Here is a 15,208-nt window from a genome sequence, read left to right as displayed (position 1 = left end):
GCTGTTGTATCACCAGCATTCGGGTTTGATACCCGGTACTTTTAGTTGGTCTACCATTGAAACACCCTGGCATATAGGTAGAACCATGAGATATAGTTCAAGGTGGCAGTTTGTCACTGCACACACCAAACCCCATTCCGTTCCAATTCCTGGGTATAATCCGTCCATCATAACTCGTCATCGTTCTCGTCATCCTCGGTCTCGACATCGTACTCTACATCATTACCATGGCTCGCTGTCCCAGGCCGAGCTTCCTCTGCCTCGACCCTTGAATCCGAACCAAGAAGTGCGTCGAGGTCGGAGTCCGTGTTCAAATCTGCTGCAGCATTTTCCATCTGCTTCACCCTGTCAACTCGAGCCGCCCCAAGCTCCAGCTCGGAAAGTCTCTCCTGGCGCTTCAGATAGAATCTCTCCAGACAATATGTCCTCTCCTTCTGGGTCCAGCCTTCAACCAAGAGAGCGAAGTCCGTGGTCAAAAATCCAAATTCTTTCGCCATCGTACAGAATTGTCGGGCCATCACATCCTCCGGGGGGTTGTAGACATGGTTAAACTTTCCAGGGCCCGCTGTCAGGTCTTGTGAGTCCGCGAAGAGCCTCCGCTCTCCATACTCGACATCGTTTCCGGTTTCTATTGCACGACGGCTGAGCTCTGCTTCAACCTTAGAGGATCCCACGACTTCGGAGTTTTCATGCGTGTACTCCACTCCTGCGGATGCTAAAATGGCCTGGATCGGATCCGCCTTCGCTCGAGACTTTGCGTTCTTTCTTGTTGTTAAATCATCGCCTTCTGTTAGAAGCGCAGCCAATTGACTCATAGCAGCGTCGGGATCATCATCATTGTCACACCTTAAAGGATTATCGTCATCATTCGCTGCGTCTTCGGCATTGAAATCCAATATGTCAATTCCTTTTTTGGCTTCTGCAACATTGGTTTTATTGACGATGTCCCGAAGAACAATATTATCCGCGTGGTAGGCAAAGAGGTTATCCAGACCAAAGATCTCGCCTTTTTGGTCCTTGTTGTTCTGGACACCCTTGAAGTATCGACGTTCAGTTGAGGCAGTGTAACCAATGTTGGCCTGCTGCTGCTTGTATATTTGACGAGCATATACAATCTCTTCAACTGTGCCGGCAGAGACCAGGCGATAAACTTCAACATCTCGTAGTTGGCCGATGCGATATGCTCGGTCCTGAGCTTGCAAATCATAACTTGGGTTCCAATTCGGATCGAAAATCACGACTTTATTCGCACTAGTAATATTCAGGCCGACGCCTGTCAACTTCAGCAACGAAGAGAGAAGAATGACGGGGACTATAGCTACCTCCTGCCTTTGTCGATATCAAGAATACGAACTGGTTAGGGTCCGTGTTGAAATCGTCAACTGTTTTTTGTCGTTGATCATTTGGCATCGAACCATTCAAGAAACTGACGCTGTAGGCAGTGTTATTGAACAAATGTTGGAGCATCCTGAGCAACTTCACGCTATGCGAGAAAATCAACACTTTGTCGCCTTGCTCGTGCCAATGCTTGAGGAGCTTCTTCAAAATCACCCACTGAGAAAGGGGAGTGAGCTGAGAGCAATGCCAGATTCGAATAGAGCACATACCTTCCCGCAAAATTCCGGATTTGAGAGGGTTGCAAGGTTTCCCCGATTCGCATAAAGGGTATCCCAGTGGTCTGGTAGCATGTCTCTCAGCATGTCAAGATCTCTGTTCCGTTTCTCGGGTGGATCCTTGTCATTGGGTAGCAAAATAGCTAGATGATTCGACAGCTTCTGGAGCTGGTTGATAATAGGAAACACCATGGCCTACCAAAGAGTTTAAAGGCCAGGTCAACTCCATGCAAACGAGAGGAGACTTACTTTCCAGGTGGTATTGGTTCCCGGTAGAGTAGAAAAGCAACACCAACCGCGCTTTTTACCCGTCTCGCCACAATCACAATCCTCAGATGAAGTTCTGACAATATCAACAACTTCACTATCGAGGAAGCGTTCGTACGCTTCTTTTTGGAGATTCGTAAGAGGGCAGAACACAACTTTGTCGGTCTTCTTGGGGAGTTGATGGGCGATGAGAGACTTCATACGGCGTAAAAAGAATTGTGGCAACAAGTTATCACGTAGCTTTTCCGCAATCTGTCTTCCTTGCTTAAGTTGATGGTTGGTAGCATCGTGACTGATATATTAGTCGATATAGTGCAGGCGAAGAAGGTGACTTACGACTGGCCGATTCTCAAGGGATCAGAAATGCTGGTCTTCCAAGTCGACAGAGGGCCGAATTTCCCAGGATTGGTCCAATTTAACAAAGTCCAGAACTCTTCGTACTTGTTTTGGATTGCAGTTCCGGTCAGCCCGATCCTACATAACGCGTTGATCTGGTCCATGGCCTGAGTCGTAGCCGAAGATGGCTCCTTGAGTTGGTGGCACTCATCAGCAACAACAACATCCCATTTTATCTGGTTTAGCTCGTCCATATGGTTCCTATATGTATTGTAGGTTGTAATTACAACTTCCAGACGACCTGACTTTGCTGCTTCATGGACAGCTTTTTTTGCTGCGACAGAACCGTGAAATATGTCAGCATGCCACCACCCCCATCTTGTTAGTTCGTTTTTCCAATTCTCCATCAGAGACCCTGGGCACACAATCAAAGCACGCGGGTACCATGGCTTGCATGGCGAACGTCTCATTTTACGCATTCGCTTAGCGTCTCGTTCATCTCCAGTTTTCCCGAAGGCTACCGTCAAGAAAGCTGCAACTTGGACTGTTTTACCTAAGCCCATGTCATCTCCAAGTATACCACCTGACACCGTTAGCAATACGCCGAGCCATATCATAATTCTTGAAAGCGCTACCTTTCTGATACACAAAAAGTTCATGCAAGAACCCAACACCTGTGACCTGATAGTCCCTTAAATACTGCGCAATGGAGGCAGGTATGACTCCGGCAGAGTGCGGCAGCTCGATGTCCTTGTACTCCCTCGATGTCTCCATAGTATCAGGGAAATCAGGACGTTCCGCAAGCTCGGCCAGCCGTTCATCGTCGGAGAAATCGATGTCCTCGTAGCGGGGGGGTACTTTCAGGCTATCCTCATGGTATTTCTCGTAGTCGCGGTCGAACTCCCTTCGGCGCTCCTTGATGTACTCGGGTATGTCCTCATTCAGCATCTCGTAGTCGGACACATCCCCCCATACCTTCTCCTTCTTCTGCTTCGACGGCTCGCCATGTTTCGCCTGCTCCCTGATTTCCAGAATCTGCTTTTCCTTGGCTTTCAGTTTCTTCTTCGTCGCTGCGACGCGTCTCCGTTTCAATTCCTTTCTGTTCTTGAACTTTTCGTAGACATCATCCTCGCTGTCGTCCGATAGAATAATCCGCTCTCCCGCCTTGCGTTTCCCCTTCGCGAAAGTAGAAGGCGCTGTACCTGTGATTTTGACATCGAAGTCCGAGTCTGAGTCGGATTGCGGCCCATTAACGCCTGTGGGATGTTAGGGGGGCAGCTTAATGGCGGGAGTTGACGAACGGTCGATATACGCGTCCGCGTTCATGATAGCTGAGCCGTCTCGGGGCGGTGGTGGTGACGATGAGACCTCGTCTTCGTCTGCAGTCTCCTCGACTATGGAATTCTCCGCGCGGGCCATGCTTGCGCGCTGCACTGCGGGACTGTATGTACGGATTGATATGTTCGTGTCGGAGGTTTGTCGATGTCGCGAGAATGAGGCGCGGTCACTGGGTTTGGATGGCATGGCTTGGTATGGCTTGGCAGAGTGGTATCGGAGACAATATGACGAGTCTTCTATCTATTTATATTTTTTCTTTTATCTTCTTCTATCTATTTTGTATTATATTGAGCTAGATGTAGATCTACGGCTAAGACCGTAAACTGTTAAAGATGCGGTCACTTGATTTAAAAGGAATACGTTGATTAGGTGCCTCCATTTGGGATCGATTAAAGCGTCATGAGGCCATAAGGCAGAAACAGGCACACACGCATTAGACAGCCACTCGGACGCCGAACCTCCGACGGAGCTAATCTCAATCGGGTATAGCCTACATCATTCCCGCATCAACTACTCCGTAAACGATTGACTAATAAGCGCGCTTATAAAATCGGCTAAGTCGCTAAACTCCGATACTTAATATAAAAATTCGAGTTCAAATCGAATTTAAAGTTTCGCTCGTGATTGATTTGATTCGAATATCACGTGCGAAGCTCGTTAAGCGGCCGCTAGCTTCGACTAACTAATCCTTTCTTCTTTTAACCAAGGCCTGCTTGCTAGCACCGTATAGTAACAAAAAGAAGGCTAAAAGCGGAAGTTTGAAGAGCCTTACGTGCACGCTCGAATCAACACGTGACGTAACAATAAGCGTAAAGCTTTTTCAATATAAGTAATAGTTTATCTCGAAGTAAATACACGTTATCGATAAAAAGCCGAAATATCTTATAATCAGTTAAATTAAAGAAATAAAAATAAAGGTAACGTAAAAGAAGTCGAGCGCACGTGCTTAGTATTATAAAAAAGCTAAAAATAGTTTTTATTTCGTTGAATTTGCTTAAGTCAAACGGCGAAGGAAGTAGCGAGAAAAGTGGCGAAAGAGGTGGCGGAAAAGGTGGCGGGAGAAGTGGCGAAGGAGGCTGTGTTATGCGTGTATGCCTGTTTCTGCCTTATGGCCTCATGACGCTTTAATCGATCCCCTCCATTTGAGCTCGAGCCATCGAAGAATATCAAGAACTTGACTAAGCGCTTAGTAATAAGAATAGGCATCTTATAAGCTAGATTTGCAAGCTAGATTTGCAAGCTAGAATTTCGTAAAACTACTTTTTGCAGCCACCTTTTACAATTAAAAATTACGATTATAGATTCTTTTCCCCCCCAGTTCTTCACGTTTTCTTTTCGAATACTTGAACATTAATTAATTAACAATTAATGATTAATAACAATAATGCTCAAGAAACAGCTAGCTGCATCGGGCTAAAATGGGCTATTGCTACGAACCGAATGCTCGAAAGATAGCTGGCCACACCGCGTTGAATAAGGCTGGAAAAGGTCTATGGTTATAGATGAAATGCTTAAAGAACAGCTGATTGTATCGCGCTACAAAAGGCTATTGCCATTAGACGCTCAAAGAACAGCTGGCCGCCCTGGGCTAATAAGAGGTCCTACGGCTATAGATTAGATGCTCGAAAAAACAGCTGGCAGCATCAAGCTGACGAAGGCTATTGCTATAGATTGAATGAATACTCGAAGGACGGCTGGCTGTACCAGCCTGAAAGGGGCTATCGCTATAAATTATAGCTACGAATATTACATCGCGGAGTCCGGCAAACTTATCCTGGAGCTTGCGGAATGCCGCGAGTTTGAGCTTGCGGCCGGGCGAACGCGTTATATTTTGTTTGCATCCTTTTGAAGCGTATTTCTTGTACAGAATTGATGTAGCATTAATGTTAATGTTAAAGGCCTCGGAAGGCAGCCTTGCACTACCGGTACAAGCGAGGCGAAGCGAGGTCCCTTGGCCCCGGAGCTGGCGGAGGGCCGCCAGGGTATGAGGTCATAAGCTGTTTCGTGCATTAGCTTTTTAGACTGGTTTTCGATTTCTCCTCCTCCTCCTCCTCCTCCTCCTCCTCCTCCTGCCCCTCCCGTCCTGTCCCTCTCTCTATAATCTCCCTCAATGCCTCGTCCAAAACCTTATCAAAGCAAACATTGGTTCCATGGATCAGAGTCAGAGGTATGTATAGCTAATTCTGTCTAGCTAACAACTATTTTTGCAACCCGTAACCGGGATTTTTGTTTTTCATAGTCGTCACACAGTCGTTAAATATACTGATTCTTCGCTCTCTTTAGTGATCGTGAGCATTGTCAGCCATTGCATTCATTCCGCTCATCTGTGGGGAAGACTCGAGTTCTGTGAACCTGCAGGCATTCCTCAATTCAGGATACCTTTGTTGAAATGGCTCGTCCAAACTGAAGTTCGCTTCGGTTTCGATGTGTTGAATGAATGCCTCCGTTGCCATTACTTCTTCCCCGACGAACATGAGAATATTCTCCTCTCCATAAGGCCAATTCACATTGACGCTGGCGTTGTACAGTTCCATGAACTCTGCCGTCGCATACTTTTCCTGGTTGCTGATCACTACATCTCGCATCCTCCCCCAAGCCAGCTATGTTGCCGGTCAGCAAGGATCATCGACACGCATTCCTTCTTTGCGACTTGGCTTACCAATGTGGTCCAGATCGGATGCGCCGTCGACATTTGCGAGGGCCGTGGGCGAAACCATTCCGGCATACTGCTGTAAGTATTTACGTCAGGCAATATTTGCCATTGGCAAAAGTGGTAAACCAAAAACGCCGCTGCCACCTTCTCCGCAAGGGATCGAAACCTGACCCGAAGAAAAAGCTGTGCAATAACGGAGGCGACTGGATGTGTTTTGCTCGACATCTCAAGACTGGTGAAGGCTTTGAGATCTGGATAATAGGGTCCGATGGGTGAGCTCCCCGGCGTGCTCTCAATTACCAAAGCTCTCTGACGTTGCAGCAGACTGAGTAGAATTCTTTCGAGTGGCCCCTTAGGTGGTGTGAAGACTAGATTGAATCTCCAAGGCAAAACGGGGGTGAAAGTGCTTGGAGCTAACTCGTAAGTTGGCCTATTCTGCGGTGCTGATACCTGTGAGTCCGTTTCAGCATTTTGGAGGTTGGTTGTCAATAGATGATCGTTCAGAGATGGCATAGCAGGAGCGTTGCTGTTGAGCATGCCAGTAATTATTGGTGGGTTACCGATTATAGATGTTGGATGGCCAGTCAGCGGTGGGGGACCGACTCCAATTGTAAGTCCAGTCATTGCTATTCCTAGCGGTTTGCTCGCCGGCAGATCTATCATTATGTTAAAACAATATTACCATACTTTTCATAGATGTTCAACGAACCGCGTTGTCCATCGAGATATGATCTACTTCGTCCGACCTGGGGCCGCGAAATTGGGCCACCCCCCCGGATTGGTGATGCTATCACAGGAGCGTTCGTGATATTTTGGAAGTCGGGTTCCGATATGAAGGTTTCGGGGTTCATACGCCTTGGTTTTGAGAATCCAGAATGCAATCCTAATTGACCGGGAGCGAAAGACAGCGGTAAATCTCCTGCACTTGAAGTTGGGAACGACCAAAATAGTCCACCGGGTCCACTCGCCGAGCCGATTTGAGGCGACATACTGCTAGAGTACGCAAGCGGATGTGTTTGGTTATCTAAACTCTCCAGGCCAAATCGTGCTTCATTTCGTCAGTCCGATCGATCAAATAGATGTTCTTCTCTCTTGGATCGTGGGGTCGGACGTGGTCAAGTGACTTCCGCCATCGCTTGATGGGTGTGATTTATCTGCCTATGATCACGCCCGAGAGGAACCGTTTCACTTACGGGACAACGGATTGGGCTCAGGGGAAGAAGCTCCACTGGCATCCGACCGTCCCAAAAGCTCCTGAAGCTGCTTCAGCTCTTCTTCCAGGTCTGCGTTTCGTCTCTTGATCTGCTCCAGCTCCTTGGTATCTTCATGTTCTGACAATTGTCGAATCCGTTCCTCTAACTCTTCAATATGAGCTTTTGTCCTTTGGCGAATCAACCTCTGAGATTCACGATCGTTCGCACGTTTTCGAGAGAGTTTCTCAGGAGTCAGAAGAGAAACACTTCGGCTCCCAGCGCGAGGTGCTGCAATTGTCAGAGAAGGATACCAAAACATTCGCTGCGGGCGCAGGTGCACTGTGAGATAGACATCCTACTCGTACCTCTGCGTTTCGGTGCAGGTTCTTCGTTTGCTGCATCTCTACTCTCGGCGACCTCTTTCGGGTCGGGATATTCGGATTGGCCGTCGGCCATTGTCAAGCAAGCGATCCCCAGGTACGCTGTGGTTAATCAGTTGGTGCCACAATCTATCGGAGGGCCTCTTTCTCCTCGGCTCGTGGACTGTGAGCTCCGGTATCAATGTAAGGAGAAACGTTGCAAACGTGAGGAGGGGGCCGCCACACGGATATGCCACATCTTTTTGTAGGAGGTTGTTGGTGTACGAGAGGAAGCTGGAATGGGTGAACCTTGCGGCCATGCGTCTCGAAACAGGGGGAATTTTCCCTTAGAAGGCTGAGAGGGAGGAATGCACCAGTCAAGACGAGACAGAACGAACGAAGGTGTCGAAGTATGCGACCCAAGGTCCATTGGCTCGGTTGGGCTTACCATGGCTCTTAAGGAGCGAATGGACACTTTTGAATTTGGTGTCGACGTGAAATGCCATTCCTGCCATGAGTAAGTAGAGTACGGCATAGATCGGGCCTGTGGTAGAAGCATCGCGAATTTGACTTTTCACCAGCCTTGTCACAAAGTCAAAATTTTATCATGAGGGCAATTTGAGCGATTTCCGTATCGGTAGGCTGCCCGGCTCGTGCCTTTCTCTTCAACAACACATGATTGTGCGTGTGTGTGTGTATGTGTGTGTGCGTGTGTGTATATGTATGTAGGTATGTACGTAGGTATGTACGTATGTATGTATGCATGTATGTGTATGTATATACCTGTTTGTGCGCGTCTACATCGTGGGTGTGGGTGCGCCAAAGATCTGCCTCGAACCCAAGAAATAAGCAAGCAAGCAAGCAAGCAAGCAAGCAAGCCTACCTACCTAAGCTCGAGCTGTGGCAACAGGATACCTAGTACAGTACCGGTAGTACCGTAAGTGCCTACCTAGGTACATCCATACCGTACCAGCCACAAGCTCGCCCGCCACACGAGGTTATTTTATGGAGCGGCTCAGCGCCCGGATCTAAATCCGCAAAAGCTTTGACAAATAGGTCTCACCAAAACAATAATATAGTAGTAGTAGTAGTAGTAGTACCGGTACTACGTACCCTATAGTACCACACGCGGAACGGACAGCCCTACAGCAATACCGGTAGTACTGTACAGTAGTAGTTACCGCCTGAGGGTGCCTCCAAAGTTTATTCCGCCGGTGAGATTGTATTGCCAAGTTGCCACAATAGCCTGTTTGGCTCCTCGCCGTCGCACGTCCGTGCAGATATACTACGTACTACATACAGTAGTACAATCGACTTGATCCTTGAGCAGGATCCAACGCTCAACCCAACTTGAGCGTCAAGTTTTGGTTGCGGTTTACGCGTTGCCAAGGCCTGTTGGGCGCGCAGAGTAAGGTAGGTAGTGGGAGTGAATAGGTGGGGACGTGGGAAAAAAACGAAAAATCGAATTCCGTCCTGGCAGTCAGTGCCTAATCGATCCTCTTTCCTAATATTTTTTTTTTCTTTTCTTTTCTTCTTCGGGTTTACCGTATATCATCTTCTGGCTTTGCGATGTACGTAGGTACCGGTAGATCTACCGTATCGCCTCGTCGGCCGGCTTGGATTCAATCGTTGTGAAACATCCCGACGACCTGGCGCAAGGTCGGATCCATCTCCTGCGGATTACTACGTACAACGTACAACGTACAACGTACAACGTCACAGGCGTACGCAAGTGTTCCTTACACCCTGAGGATACCTACCTACCTAGGGTACCTGAGCCAGGACGTCTAGAGTGGAGGTTTAGACTTTCAAGGCATCCTCAGGCTGGAACCCTTGGGCCTGTACCGTGGGTAAGTAGATGGAAGGTTACCGACGATTACCGTATATCCTGGACTTTCTTTCCAGTAATATATATATATTCCCTTTGCAATGTCAATGCGCGCGCCCGCGGTGTCCCTAGCATCCTCTTGGTATTAGGTATACCGGTACTACTCTCTTCATCCTCGTCTAGTTAATCGCAGGGCGCGCAGCCATGTCCCTGGCATGTTCTTCGTACTACTTATATTATCCCTTTTCGGATGAGTGGGTCGAGCGAGAATAGGTTTCGGGGAACGTCGGGCGAGGGAGAGGGGGGTATTGAGGAAAAAGCTTACAGCTCGAGCTTGCAACGTGAGAGTTGGCGCTATTTGCTGCAGCTGGGATTTGTATGGTGCATCTGGAGTTGCAAGGTCAAGATACTACGTACGTAGTACGTAGTACTACGTACAGTAGGCACGGTAGAAGATGCACGCTGCACAGGATTTTCGCGCACGACCTAAACTAAACAGATTGGGCAAAAGCATGCATGCAACTTGAATCGGGACGGGGACGGCCACGGGACGCTCACGGGACGCTCATTGGACGGTCTCTTCCAATGGGACGGTCCATGACTGTATTAGCTAAGCTGTTCCTGGATAGAGCTTAGTACAGAATTTACGCGGTCCAATAACCGTCTTTTGTAGAAACCTTTAAGGTAGGTCCCGGTCTAGGAAATCCTAAGTGGGTACTTGATCAGCTGTTTTTAATGCGGCTTTATTTACGAAAAATCATTAATTTACCGACCGACCGACCTACGTCTCAACAATCTAATGCTTCAACGAGCCAGAAGACGGCCGGCCTGATACCGAGGTAAACTTCTCTCCCTCGCACTGCTGGGACCTAGCGAAATTTTCCCCGCCAGCCCGCCAGGGCCGACCCGATTTCATCGCTTGGAGTTTTCAAGCGATCAGTTTGCCGCGACGCAAGCTGGTTGCGCCCGGCGCTCTTGCTAGTCAATTGCGAGTAGAGTCTTTACAGTGTATTTCAGCAGTCAAACACGCGCAGATGGCGAAGATGACTGTGCAATCGAAGGCACCTTTTTTTTAAAAAAAAAAAAAAATCGATCAAGTTAAGGCAGGCCTGTTACGCGCCCGAGGCTAGAACAAATTGCCGGGGCAACTGCCATTGCCCTCTGAGATGGCGGAGTAAACGACCTTATCATCAATCATAAGAAAGGCGTTACCAGCCGTGTACAAAGCCTATGCAATCTCTGGATTGTCATCTTTCACCGCCGAGACAAGTTCTTCCAACCCGCCAACTTCTCTTGGCCCATCGAAGCCTTGAGGGGGCAGAGCCCATGATGGCAGAGGGCTGAGATAGCTCCAAGATCCTCCGGCATCTTCGTAACGGAGGCTGTGCAACCACAAGGAAAGTTCCTGCTCACCAGGATCAGTGTAAAGGGGCGTCTGGCAGACATCGCAAAGCTCTCCTGACATCTTCTCGGCCTTTTTTTTGTTATATTCGTCCACCATTTCATCATGGTATGCGACGGCATCAGCAACCTCTGACTTTCCCATTCGCGAGAGTCGAGTTATGATATCTTCGTCCGTATCCTGGGAGGCATCCACATCGTTAGCTCCGAGCCTGTCGCCCCAAACGCGCCTGTTGCAGTAAATCGGATCATTCGCGATTGGATGACCTAAAAATTGCAAATGGACCCGGAGCTGATGCGTTCTCCCTGTCACAGGGAGACACCTCACAACCGAGTATCCTTCTTCAGTGCCGGGTCGGGAATTATCATCTTCGCCTAGCTGCGATGACTCTTTGTCGAGTGTAGGCGGGTAGTAGGCGAGCTTCTTGAATACCGTGCGGGCCGACTTTCCATTTGCTCGAACACGATTGAGTCCTAGCTTAGGAGATATTTGCAGAATCGGCTTGTCACAAACAACCTCACCATCGGGAAATTCTCCCTTCACTCTGGCAATGTATTCCTTCCTGACAGTTCTTTGGGTGATTTGTATGCTTAGCGCCTCTGCAGACTTTGGATGCTTCGCAATAAACATGACCCCACTTGTCAATCTATCAAGCCTATTGCATGGCAGCGGGTTCCAAGCGTGTCCTCGTTCTGCCCTCATGATCTCCACTACCGAGTTGTAGTTGTAACGACCAGCTGGATGCACTGGGACTCCAGACGGCTTGTTGATCACAATCATATCTTCGTCTTCGTGCAAGACAGAGATGGGCAATGCGGTAACAGGAGGTTCATGCCGATGTAGGGTATGGGATATAACATCCCCGTTCTTGACTATGTGCTGTGTTGTAGGCACGGGCTTACCGTTCACTGTGACCGCTCCGCGTTCTATGGCATCTTTCTATGTCTGTTAGCTGGTCTCTGGATATGTCTCCGTCTCCCGGACTTACATAGTACTCCAGTGGCCTGTCTCTGAACTCGCTCGCGAATATATCCAGCAATTCTCTTCCGCGCCATCTCTCCTTGCAGTAGGTATTGTACGTGAAATGGTACGGCGCGACCCGCCGCAGACCATTTTCAAGAAAATATGGCCGTGGCCACGGGTCGCAAGGCGTAATCACCACCGGAGGAGGCTCCTGAAGGGGCTTCTTCTCTTCGAGCGGGGGATAAGTCGCCGGCCGAGACGAAGCTTCAACAAGCGCCATAGTGCTGACGATTGCGGCGCGCCGACGAGCGAGCAACGCTATTATTCTTGGTGATGGCGCCAGCGGATACTCGTGTGTATGCGCGTATGCGTGTGCGTGTGTTTGCTGCTAGAGCCTGGTGTTGTATTGACTCACAAGGGTTTGGTCGATGGGTCGAGGGGTGGACGTGGGCAGCAACAAAAAGAAATCTTCGATGACACTCCGCCCTCCCTACCCCTGCAATTTTCAGCCCCTTGTGGCTGCACTTGCCCTCATCCCACAACCTCGGCCCGTTCATTGTTCCTGCATCGACCGCATCTTCGACTTCTCCTTTACACCCCATAATACACACTCTCATTCAAGATCAACAGCATTCTTCCGCGCTGCAGAACATCCGGTTTCAGTTCGCTGTAGCTGATGAATCCCAACAGTCTTCGTATCATCACTTGAGCACACTGACATGGCTCCCCAGGACCTCAAGCAGCGCAGGAGGGAAGACTATGGTTATATTCTGGACTATCGAACCAGATGGTCAGACAATGATATGTATGTGTTGGTGGAATCCTCTGTACTCTTTTACAGGTTTGCCCAGGCCTTCTGAGTGTTTCTCTTTTCTCTCCCTGAAACGTACTTTCCAAATCCATCTCAATGCTGACACTGATGTCCAGGGTATGTCTATCTTACGGAGAGAAGTCTTAAAGCCGTTTTCTCTAGTCCCTATAATTAGCGAAGATGGGCTTTTTTCTCCTCATGCAACCCTTTTTCCTGCGAAGTCGATGACTGATTCCTGTCATATAGTATGATCATATGAATAATTCGATTTACAGTACGTACGGGTTACCTTCTGCTTGAATGGTAGCTTGCTAACTCTGTGGAGACTTTTTGTAAGCGAAGCTCGCCGCTTTTCACATCTTCTCCAGGTCAAGGCCTCTGATTACTTTCAGATATGATTCGGTAGTCAATACCTATCTAATCGAGGAGGGTGGTATGCACCCACCGACATCAGCCCAGTAAGGATCGCGTCTTTACTTGCGTATATGCTTCTATGATATGTTCCGAGTATCTTCGAAAGTTTGTTGAAGTGCAGGGGAATGCACAGACTGGCTTGGATATGGATTTAAGCAGCTACTATGGTTTGTAATCAAGCTGGCACTATTCTGATCGCTCAGGGCTCCGGTATCCCAAGCAGCTAGGATTGGCAGAGCGAGAAAAAAATAGTTTCTCTTGCTTTTAACATCTGGTTATCGCCTTTCATGTAATGTGCTGACCAAGAGTGCTGCCAGGTATGGACTTATTGTGCACTCCCACGGTGACTTCTTTGGATCGATCGCGTTCCCAGCTGTTGCAGAGCTCGCTCTCCGAGTCAACAAGCTAGGTAAAAGCTCGGTCACATATGAGGTCGCTCTCTTTGAGCGTGGTGTTGAGGAGGTCAAGTCTGTTGGAGAACTCATCCATGTATTTGTTGAAAGAGAGACTGGTCGACCAGCATCGAAGGGCATGGATAGCAAATTCAGGGATGCCTTGCAGAGGATTCTGGTCAAACAATCGAAGCTTTAAGTCGTTGCACAGATGAATGGGTACATTCTTTCTATTCTCATCGAGTTCAACTTTGAGCCACGTGACTGTCCATTATCCGAAGCCCCAGTCAGGAAGGAACGCGCAATTACCTAAACATAAAGCTAAGACTTATGAAGATTCCGTGACTTGTCCCCACGTAGAGCGGTAATTGATTTAATACGGGACGTAGCTCCTGTCATCAGATCCGAAGGTGAATTTTGCCTCAGTATCGTCATCATGGAGTGAATGGGTTTGGGTGGCTGGCTCGCTTCAATCCGGAAAAGCGTTGCTATTGTAGAATAGCGAACTTGCCAGAAAAAAATTCGCCAAGCCTCTAGTCTCCCACTTACAATTGTCCCTCGCTCTTATTGTTAATCGTTCTCTTCTTTCTGATTCCCTCAAGTAACTCGTTCTCTTCCTTCTGCTTCCCACAACCAATTCGCCCTCATCCTTCTACTTCCCACAAAAAGTAACTCGTCGCAATGCCTCCCTTCCTCTCAATACCGTACTCTTTCTTTAGCAAGCTCAAGAATCTCGGATCTGGCACACCAGCAGCTCCACCTGCGATCACAGAGCCACCCGCGTCCGTACAGCGCCCAATCACCAGTACCATGGCTCCTGTCGCAAGACCACATCTCGACCCAAACCCCAAGACGGCTCGACTGTTGAACCTTGATAGAAACCGAACTAGGCAGTGGTGTGCGCCTTCACCGGGAGGACATCCTGGCCTCGGTCTGTTCCCCGGCCTCTACTCACCTGGTCCGAAGAAGCGTCTTCCCAAGGAGCCGCCTGCTCTATACCCGGGATTGACACCATGGATGCATGACTGGTACGTTGGTTTGCGCTCAGCTTTGTCCCCGGCCTACAAGTTTAACACGTCAGCAGGGCTACCGATCTGAACGACCAGCTGCCAGAAGATGACGGCTTTGAGTGGGACAGCACAGATATCCCCGACGATGGCTTCTCGCTTGGCGAGCCCCTGGAGGAGCTCAACTACTGGGAGCAGAACTGGATCGACAAGAAGCTCGAACAGGAGGCGGCCGAGAAGGAGAAGAGAAAGATGCAGTCTCTCAAGAGGAAGCGGAGCGTGCCTTTGACTGCCGCCGGTCGCAAGAAGCTCTACAAGAAGCGCGCAGCGGAGTCTACCGTGGAGAGACTCAATGGCAAATTCATGAGGAAGGAGCCGGTCATTAGTAAGTCCGTCCAAATTTCCGTGATACGCCCTGCGGAGTATCTAACTGGAAACCACAGTCATCGGAGACGAGGAAGCCGATATTGCCCACCAAGCCACTATGAAATCAATCATGAAGTCACTGGTGAGTCTCATCCGACGCATCAGGTGAAGAAGACCGTACTGACTGTCATGAAGGCAAAAGCGAGGGAGGACTGAGATTTTCGGCGACTCCAGCCCACTGCAGAGGACCAGCCCAGCCATTGCCC

At 48.9% G+C, this 15,208-nt stretch overlaps 5 protein-coding genes across 5 annotated transcripts; 2 read left to right on the top strand and 3 right to left on the bottom strand.

Annotated features, from left to right (window-relative positions):
* Positions 1 to 167: 167 nt before the first annotated feature.
* L3040_005715 (uncharacterized protein) lies at positions 168 to 3,740 on the bottom strand (the record flags this gene model as incomplete). The annotated part of the gene is made up of 9 exons (XM_066154621.1): positions 168 to 1,251; positions 1,323 to 1,353; positions 1,416 to 1,554; positions 1,608 to 1,808; positions 1,863 to 2,172; positions 2,217 to 2,550; positions 2,770 to 2,799; positions 2,852 to 3,472; positions 3,518 to 3,740. 9 exons carry the CDS (start codon positions 3,738 to 3,740, stop codon positions 168 to 170), a joined length of 2,973 nt encoding a protein of 990 aa, XP_066011471.1.
* Positions 3,741 to 5,833: 2,093 nt separating this feature from the next.
* L3040_005714 (uncharacterized protein) lies at positions 5,834 to 8,265 on the bottom strand (the record flags this gene model as incomplete). The annotated part of the gene is made up of 6 exons (XM_007295690.2): positions 5,834 to 6,154; positions 6,214 to 6,863; positions 6,917 to 7,255; positions 7,401 to 7,688; positions 7,766 to 7,882; positions 8,208 to 8,265. The coding sequence occupies 6 exons, from the start codon at positions 8,263 to 8,265 to the stop codon at positions 5,834 to 5,836; spliced, it is 1,773 nt and encodes a 590-aa protein (XP_007295752.2).
* A 2,550-nt stretch (positions 8,266 to 10,815) lies between these two features.
* L3040_005713 (uncharacterized protein) lies at positions 10,816 to 12,232 on the bottom strand (the record flags this gene model as incomplete). The annotated part of the gene is made up of 2 exons (XM_007295691.1): positions 10,816 to 11,928; positions 11,978 to 12,232. The coding sequence occupies 2 exons, from the start codon at positions 12,230 to 12,232 to the stop codon at positions 10,816 to 10,818; spliced, it is 1,368 nt and encodes a 455-aa protein (XP_007295753.1).
* A 627-nt stretch (positions 12,233 to 12,859) lies between these two features.
* On the top strand, positions 12,860 to 13,768 carry L3040_005712 (uncharacterized protein; the record flags this gene model as incomplete). The annotated part of the gene is made up of 5 exons (XM_066154620.1): positions 12,860 to 12,880; positions 13,010 to 13,037; positions 13,089 to 13,095; positions 13,156 to 13,221; positions 13,495 to 13,768. The coding sequence occupies 5 exons, from the start codon at positions 12,860 to 12,862 to the stop codon at positions 13,766 to 13,768; spliced, it is 396 nt and encodes a 131-aa protein (XP_066011470.1).
* A 482-nt stretch (positions 13,769 to 14,250) lies between these two features.
* On the top strand, positions 14,251 to 15,158 carry L3040_005711 (uncharacterized protein; the record flags this gene model as incomplete). The annotated part of the gene is made up of 4 exons (XM_007295693.1): positions 14,251 to 14,597; positions 14,654 to 14,961; positions 15,020 to 15,084; positions 15,138 to 15,158. 4 exons carry the CDS (start codon positions 14,251 to 14,253, stop codon positions 15,156 to 15,158), a joined length of 741 nt encoding a protein of 246 aa, XP_007295755.1.
* Between the last annotated feature and the right edge of the window lie 50 nt (positions 15,159 to 15,208).

This window comes from Drepanopeziza brunnea, assembly GCF_022702325.1.
Source record: "Drepanopeziza brunnea f. sp. 'multigermtubi' strain 214-2 chromosome Unknown ctg9, whole genome shotgun sequence".
Lineage (NCBI taxonomy): Eukaryota > Fungi > Ascomycota > Leotiomycetes > Helotiales > Drepanopezizaceae > Drepanopeziza > Drepanopeziza brunnea.
Note: the sequence above shows the minus strand (reverse complement) of the source record. Positions and strands in the feature narration are given on the sequence as shown.